At 39.7% G+C, this 9,082-nt stretch overlaps 1 protein-coding gene across 1 annotated transcript in view; it reads right to left on the bottom strand.

Moving 5' to 3' along the window:
- Positions 1 to 2,901: 2,901 nt before the first annotated feature.
- Positions 2,902 to 9,082, bottom strand: part of prkg2 (protein kinase cGMP-dependent 2) — a 66,402-nt gene continuing 60,221 nt past the window's right edge. Inside the window, exons 16-18 of the mRNA XM_078396866.1 lie at positions 7,153 to 7,215; positions 4,568 to 4,634; positions 2,902 to 3,236 (exon numbers count right to left, since the gene is read on the bottom strand). Coding sequence (XP_078252992.1) covers positions 3,141 to 3,236; positions 4,568 to 4,634; positions 7,153 to 7,215 — 226 coding nt within the window. The 3' untranslated portion in view covers positions 2,902 to 3,140. The remainder of the gene's footprint in view (positions 3,237 to 4,567; positions 4,635 to 7,152; positions 7,216 to 9,082) is intronic.

The raw sequence follows: 9,082 nt of genomic DNA, 5'->3' as shown, positions 1-9,082 counted from the left end.
AATTTGCGGATGATACAAAGCTGGGTAGCAGTGTGAACTGTGAGGAGGATGCTATGAGGATGCAGGGTGACTTGGACAGGTTGGTGAGTGGGCAGATGCATGGCAGATGCAGTTTAATGTGGATAAATGTGAGGTTATCCACTTTGGTGGTAAGAACAGCAAGGCAGATTATTATCTGAATGGTGTCAAGTTAGGAAATGGGGAAGTACAAAGAGATCGGGGTGTCCTTGTTCATCAGTCACTTAAAGTTACCATGCAGGTACAGCAGGCAGTGAAGAAAGTTAATGGCAAGTGGGCCTTTATGACAAGAGGAGTTGAGTATAGGAGCAAAGAGGTCCTTCTGCAGTTGTACAGGGCCATAGTGAGACCGTACCTGGAGTACTGTGTGCAGTTTTGGTCTCCAAATTTGAGGAAGGACATTCTTGCTGTTGAGGGAGTGCAGCGTAGGTTCACTAGATTAATACCCGGAATGGCGGGACTGTCATATGTTGAAAGACTGGAGCGACTAGGCGTGTATACACTGGAATTTAGGATGAGAGTGGATCTTATTGAAACATATAAGATTATTAAGGGATTGGACATGCTAGAGACAGGAAACATCTTCCTAATGTTGGGGGAGTCCAGAACCAGGGGCCACAGTTTAAGAATAAGGGGTAGGCCATTGAGAACAGAGATGAGGAAAAGCTTTTTCACTCAGAGAGTTGTAAATCTGTGGAATTCTCTGCCTCAGAAGGCTGTGGACGCCGTCTTTGGATGCTTTCAAGAGAGAGTTAGATAGAGCTCTTAATGATAGTGGAGTCAGGGGGATGGGGAGAAGGCAGGAACGGGGTACTGATTGTGAATGATCAGCCATGATCACATTGAATGGCGGTGCTGGCTCGAAGGGCCGAATGGCCTACTCCTGCACCTATCGTCTATTGAAAAGATGTGTCCCCACCTTTTAACATTTTCAAATCTCTTTTCGCCTCTTGTCCTCTTTTGTTGGACTTTGGCAGGTGTCCACATAAAATAGAATTGAATGGTCAAAGTGGTTGGGTGATTCTTGTGGCATATTTTTAGCTTCTGGGAACATAACACATGCACTTGGCATGACAAACCTCCAGATAGAGTCATAGAGTAATACAGCATAACCCTTCGGCTCAACACATCCATGTCAACCAAGATGCCCTTTTACACTAGTCCCATTTGCCTATATTAGGTCCATATCCATTTTTTATCCATGTACCTGTCCAAATGTATTTTAAATGTAGTTATTGTACCTGCCTCAATCACTTCCTCTGGCAGCTCGTTCCATATATGCACCATCTTCTGTGTATAGAAGTTGCACCTCTGATTTCTTTTAAATATTTCCCCAATGCCCTCTAGTGTTTGATTCCCCTTCCCTAGAAAAAAGACTGCACATTCACCTTATCTGTGCTCCTCAGGGTTTTGTACATCTGTATGTTCATCACTCAGTCTCCCTTGCTCCAAGGAATAAAATCTTGCCTGCCCAAACTCTCCCCATAACCCAGGCCCTCGAGTCCTGGCAACATTCTTATGAACATTCTAGCCCTTTCCAGCTTCATGACATCTGTCCTATAACAGAGTAAGCAAAACAGGACATAATACTCTAGGTTTGACCTCACAAATCTCTTGTACAACTGCAATATAATGTCCCCAACTCATGTACTCAGAGCCTTAATGATGGCCAGCATGCCAAATACCTTCTTCGCCATCCTGTCTACCTGTAAGAAAACTTTCAGAGAGCTATGTACTAATACTCCAAGGTACCACTGTTCTGCAACACAGTCTAGGGTCACTGTGTACTGTGAAACTCCTATTCTAGTTTGACTTCCTAAAATGCAACATTTTGGAAATGTTCACTTTTCTGAGTCGAATGTCATTTGCCATTTCTCCACCCATTTACTTGGCTGATCAAGATCCCACTGTAATTTTTGTAAACCTCCTTCGTTGTCTATGGTACCACCTACAAATTGTTTTCTGCAAACTTGCTAACCATGCCTTGTGATATTCTCACCCAAATCATTTAAGTTATTAAAGAACTACAACGGCCCTGACATCGATTCCAGAGGCTCACCACATTCCAAAAAACAACCTTCAGCCATCACATTCTTGTCCTACTATCGAGCCATTTTGTATCTCACTAGCTAGTTCTACCATGCAGACCTTGTCAAGGACCTTGCTAAAGCCCATAGAGGCAATGTCTACCATCATGCACTCATCAGTCCTCCTGGTTACCTCTTCAAAAACTTTAACACATTTGTGAAACACAATTTCCCCATGCTCAAATCCTTGGTGACAAGACGTCCTTGTCTATCAGAATGCTGAAAGATCCTGTCCCTCGGAATCCCCTCCAGTAACCAACCCCAAATTGATGCCAGGTTCACTGGCCCTGTCTTCTACTGGTGCCCTTTTAAAATAATGGTGCAACATTAGCCATTCTGATAGAAAGGAAGTGTCACAAAAGTTTGGCCAAGGATAGAGATATCAGATTGTGAACATATAGTCAGTTCAGTATTATGAGTTACTGAAAGCTTATAAATAAATTATCACAGAGATGTGTGCAAAATCTAGAGAAAGTATGAACCAGACAGCTCTTCTCAGAAATACCACAGAGTGGGTTCAGTACCAGGCAAGGGAAACCGGCTCAATTATAACACGAAGACAGTTACCACGGGAAAAATAACTGCGTAATGCAAGTCCTGCTGCTCTTTGCACTTACAGTAAGCAGCAATTTGCTCTTGCTTCATAACATATCCACATGAGCTTCTCCTCTTCAAACAGTGCAGCTGACTTTTCAAAGCCTAAGGTAATGTTTGCACAAGTAGCACTTTCAATGCATTTCAGCAGCCACTTCAATCTTCATCATCAAACTTTTTTCAGGTAATATTAAAATACTATTGACTGTTACATTTTTAAAATTCCTTTCCTCTTTTAAAATTATTGTTCACTTTCTTTGGTGGTTGTTTTTCTGATTGTTGACGAAGCCTAAAATTAGAGGATGCATACTAAGAGGAAAATGTCCTTTTTGATCTTAAAAAGGATTTTAACTGTTACTCTTACTAATGTGCTTTTGAACATTAGTAAGGGTAACAGTTAAAATCATTTTTCCCACAACTTGTAGAAGATTTGGCGTAGATCTAGAAATCCTTGTCCCAGCCTGAGAGCTCATCTGGGGGAATATCCTTATCTGGAGGATAGGTATCAAAGTGTCTATAATCTGTTGGACCTTTAAGCTTAAAGAAAAGGCAAAAATAGTTTTATTCAGCATTTTAATCCTTAAAAATACAACCTTATCATTACTATGTTGGTTATGAATAGTTCCCATCAAAGACATGATAAAAAATTAGGTTTGGCCTACTCGGTCCATCAGAACGTTTTTTCTCAGCACCAATAACCCCATGTAACACTCCAAACATAACCTCAACAATTGCATGGCTTGCATTTTTACCAGATTTATTTTCTGTTCCTTAATTTATTTAAATATGCACAAGAAGCAAATACTTAAAACACATTTACAGCATGAACAGATTACCTCTCTCCCTCCAAACGGGTGAGGTGGGGGCAAGGTGCCGCAGATCATCCATTCAAGGAGTGTAGTTCTGGCGCAGGATGGAAATAAAGCTCATGGCAAAGATGGGAGGGTGACCATCAGGCTATGCTGATCAATAGCACACACACTTCTCCCACTGGGTCTCCTGTCGCCCACTGTTCCTATCTGCCCACCCTCCCTCCTTTACTTGGTTCCACTCTTCCTTTCCTATCGGATTCCATCATCTTCAACCGTTGTTAACCCACCTATCACCATCCAGCCTCTTTCAATATTTCCACCTTTCCCTCCCCACCCCACTCCATCTGCTAATCATCTCCTCCACACCTGGATCCAACCATTGCTTGCTAGCTCTTGCTCCAACCATCCCCTTCACCTCATTATATCAGTTATCTCCCCTCTACTCTTTCAGTCCAGCTGAAGACTCCTGACCCGAATGTTGACTGTCCATTTCCATCCATGGAAGCAGATCAACCTACAGTGACACTCTAGTATATTGTTTGTTGTTCAATATCTTCAATATTTACAGCTGGATAGGGGTCCCTTATCTGAAGTGTTAACGTTGTTCCTATGTCCGCACATGTTTCCTAACCCTCAGTATTTTACGACTTATTTTAGAGTCCCGTTACCTGATGGTTTTTGCATTTTTATTTTCTATACCCTCTGCATGGCATTATTATAGATTTTCTAATGATGATTCTAATTTCATTAAAAAAATAATGCAATCAATGTTTCAAACTGACCAAGCCCTACCATTCTTTTAGGTGAATTAATGATTGGTTTAATCTGACCAAATATCTAAATTGGCACGAGTTGTTTAATGCTTATAATATTCAATATTACTATTATTCAAATATCTTATTTGGAACAGTGTAAAATAGAATTGATTGTGACAAATCAACATCAAGTTCAGCTTTGGTCTGGCAACTCCAAAACCAGTAAATGTGATGTTTCCCAGATATAATTAACTGCAAAATTATTCCATTCTTATATCAGAGACAAAATAATAGCAAATACCTCTCTTTTTAATGGTGATGATAAAGTCCTGGCTTTTAATCCTTCCCAGTTAAAACCGCTGAACCATCTATATTTGAGTAAAAATTACATAAAATATTTCAAACACATTCTTCATTTAAATTGGATTAATTTGCACGTTTAAAAGCAATTGAACCGAGGGTAGATTACCTTTTCCGCATGAAAACATTAACATAATGCAACATAAGGATGTGGAGGCTTTGGAGAGGGTGCAGAAGAGGTGCAAGTCAAATCAATTTTATTCTCGTATGCACAAATATGGTGAGGTGCAGCTGACATTCTGAATGTTACCTGGATTAGAGGGTATTAGCAATAAGGAAAGGTCAGACAAAGTTAGATTGTTTTCTCTGGAATCTTGGAGGCTGAGGGATGATCTGATAGAAGTGTATGAAATTATCAGAAGTATCGATAGGGTAGATAGTCAGAGCCTTTTCCTCAGCAATGAAATGTCAAATTCTAGAAGGCATAACTTTAAGGTGAGAGGGAGAAAGTTTAAAGGTGATTTATAATGAAATTTTTTCACAAAGAAAGTGGTAGATGCCTGGGATGTGCAGCCAGGGGAAGTAGTGGAAGCAGATAGCTAAAACAAACAGGCAGGGAATGGACGGATTTAGACCATATGCAGGTAGATATCCAGGTGTAATTGGCATAATGGTTGGCAAAGATATCATGGGCTGAGAAGCCTGTTCCTGTGCTGCATTGTTCTATGTTCAATTATATCCCTACTAAATCCCTTCCTCTTCAATCCTCACTGAGTTCTCTCATCCTATTTCAAATCGATTCCAACTGAGGATTCAAAAGGCAATTTACATCAGTAAAAGGGCGCCCTGTCAACAGTGGGCAAGAACGTGGTGAGTGGAATATTATGTGTTTAAAAGTGAGCCAGTCACTTTGGAGAAAAGTGGAGTATATTTAAGTGCTGAGAGATTAAAAAGTATGGATGGTCACAGCCGCATGCTAGTCCTCGTGCATAGGTCACCGACAGTAAATATGCAGGTATAGTAAGCTATCATGAAGGTAAATGGTACATTAGACTTTATTGCAAGAAAATGTAAGCAATTGGGAAAGGTGTGTTACTAATGTAACATAAGGGCCAAGTGAGAGTACACCTTGAAAGTAATATCTTGATCTTCCTATCTAAGGAAGGATGATACAATGATAGAAGGAGTGCAGAAAAGATTCACCAAATAGATTCCTGGGATTGGGCAAGGATGAGACATCTTTGGCTGGATTTATACTTCGGAGTTTAGAAAATTGACAGGCGATCTCATTGAAAGTTTAAAATTGTTAAGAATCTACACAGGAGTGTCATATCAAGAACCAGTGGTCAGATGTTCAATGAGGATTGGCCATTCAGAATTGAAGAAAAGAAAAACGTTCTTGCCAGAGAATGGCAAATCCAGAGCAAACTCTGCCCAAGAGGGCTGCACTTGCTCAGTCAAGAAATATATATAAGGCAAAGAGCGAAAGATGTTTAGACATTAAAGGAGATAGGGTTAGTTCAGGAAAGAGGTGCTGTGGTAAAATATCAGCAGTGATCTCATTGAACGTTGGAGCAAATCCAAGGCATTGGATGGCTACTCCTATTTCTGTTTAAATTCTTACATTCCCAGAAGACAAATTTCTTGTCTTTTGGCAAAATTGCCAAATACTTAATAGTATGAATAAAGAAGGACTGAATAGTGTCAAATAGTTGAAAAAAAGAGGAAAAAACTGCATCCAGACAGAGTTGAGTTGTTTATAGATGAAAATAATTAACACCTCAATACAAATATAGCAAGTTATTGGTATTCAATTAATAAAAGGAAATTATCATAAAGTTATAAATACTAAGTGATTTTGTAATGTTAACTGACAATTATTTACATATTGACTATTTTTGTAGTAATGGTTTCATATGATCTTGGGTCAATTGTAATAACAGCTGTTGCCAACATTTTCTTTTCTTATTGTGGTAACGATATCATACATATAAAAGAAACCATGATAATAGTGTGGACAAAAAGGAAAACCAATCCACTTTAACTCACATTTGCCCAATCAGTCTACTCTCAGTCACCTGCCCTGTGATGAAAAGTATCAAGTTGTATATGACAGATCTTACACGTTGATTTGGGGATTTTGCTATTTGATTCAATAGATGGAGGGTAATCTAGTTTGAAGGAAACAGAGAGCAGTAATCATTAAGTAGAGCTGTAATTATGGCAGGTATTGGCAATGATGAATGGAATGTGTAAATGTTGCCGGGGTGGGGTGGCAAGTGGTGGGGTGGGTTCCAGGTCTGGAGAAGACACGGAACAGAGCAACATGGCCGTACTTACTCACCCATAACATGCTCACTGATGTCCAGTTTGGATTTTACCAAGGCCACTCAGTTCCAGACTTCATCTCAATCTTGGTCCAAATGTGGACCAAAGAACTGAATTCCAGAGTAGCAGGGTTCCTCACTTCGTACCAGGGTTGTGGCAGACCTGCTTCCAGAGATCCCCACCAAATCTAGCAACCCACTCAGCTAAGATTCCGCCCACACAGCCAGCCTCTGTCAAATTTCTGCACAAAAATCCTACCTGTGCTTCTTAATGTCATTTATTCCATTTTTCAGATTTCCCAGACGTTCATTTGGATTTTGTCTGCATTGAAGAACATTACAGTCAAGTGAAAATTTGATTTTTTTTTTGCAATTTCTTTCTCTCCTTTTTATCCCCCATTTTGTTCTCCTGAAACTACTGAGTTACGGAGAGCATACTGTCTATGCTATTGGAATCACAGTGTAAAAGATCAGCCTAAAAATTAGACACATGAGATTGAATCTACCATAGCTGCAGAAGAATTAAATTCAGTGAATTAAATAACCTGTTATTAAAATGGTCATTTAGTAATGAGGATCATGAAACTATAAATTTGTTGTGCACAATCCTGTTAAATTCACTAACATCCTGGTGAAATAGGACTATGCTATTTCAAAAGAACAACCTAAACATACTTAAACACAGCTGCCTGATTGTCAGATAATTGGAGTTGAAACCAAAACTCACTCACCACCAAGGAAATTTTGGAAATTCAATGCAATTCAATCACCAAAAACGCTGAATTGTTCTGGGATATCATTAAATCACACCGAGTGATCCCCAATGGCTATGGGGAGAAAATCAGACCGGGGTACTGATTTTGGATGATCAGCCATGATCAGATTGTATGGCGGTGCTGGCTTGAAGGGTCGAATGGCCTACTCCTGCACCTATTTTCTGTTTCTGTTTCTATGAGTTCACATTACCTGTCATGTATGACACTAGTCTTACACTACAGTCTTACACTTGAAGGAAAATTTGGTAAAGCTATTATTTTCTATCCAGACTAAATAACAATTTCAGACCCTGCATGTAAGATCAATGATGTTGATGTTATGCTCCTTCATATAACCAAAGCACAGATTTTTGCTTTTAACAGAATTCGTTAATAGCTATGAAGATTAATAAAATTAAGTAGACAGCTCCATAAAAGAAAATGACACCATGGATCACTGAAGCAATGCTAACTGCCGAGCATCTGTCTATCAGGTGGGATTCTCTCTGTAGATAAACATTTATTAGTGACACCAGCATCAGAGGTGTGACTTCCTTTGTAGATGAAAATAGTAACTCTGCCCTCTGTTATAATACAATTTTATTGAACACAGTAGGGATTCATCACTGAAGATGCTAATGAACTGAACTTTTACTGAACTTTTTTCTTGTCATTTATTGTGGGATTTACGGAGTACTGTGTGCACATATGTGTTGCGCTGCTGCAAGTAAGAATTTCATTGTGTCGGAAGGAACTGCAGATTCTGGTTTACACTGAAGATAGACACAAAATGCTGGAGTAACTCAGCGGGCCAGGCAGCATCTCTGGAGAGAAGGAATGGGTGACGTTTCGGGTCTGAAGAAGGGTCTCGACCCAAAACGTCACCCATCCTTCACTCCAGAGAAGCTGACTGTCCCGCTGAGTTATTCCAGCATTATGTGTCTATTGTCAGTAAGAATTTCATTGTTCTGTTTCGGGACATATGACAATAAAACAATCTTGACTTTTGACTGTTGACCAATGATTGCTGGCATCAAAGATGTTATTGATTTGCACAAGGCTTAATTGAATACCCGAGGACTGATTTTAACTCCACTTGCCAGCAGGGCTGTCATTTAAAATGACTGTCACAACATCCTGCATTGGAACTTATAGACTTTTTGCTGGTTATCATTTTAACCAGCTCTTTTAATTTTAATTTTAATGAAATACCTGCAGGAGAGAAGCAAAGCTATTCTTTGAATCTGAAGTTCAGATTGTGAGGTTAGCAGAGCCAATTTCAATCCTTCATCCAAGCCATACATCACTTGTGATCTCCCCACCAAGCCAACCTGGCAGCAAGGTAGCCAAGACCACAAAAAATCAAAAATGTTAAGTTATTCCTTATGCGACAGGAGCCCAGCTTTGCTTCTCTGACCTCATAGAAGTCCTTTA

This window comes from Rhinoraja longicauda, chromosome 1 (assembly GCF_053455715.1).
Source record: "Rhinoraja longicauda isolate Sanriku21f chromosome 1, sRhiLon1.1, whole genome shotgun sequence".
NCBI classification, from domain to species: Eukaryota; Metazoa; Chordata; class Chondrichthyes; order Rajiformes; family Arhynchobatidae; genus Rhinoraja; species Rhinoraja longicauda.
This window is presented reverse-complemented; position numbering and strand designations above follow the sequence as displayed.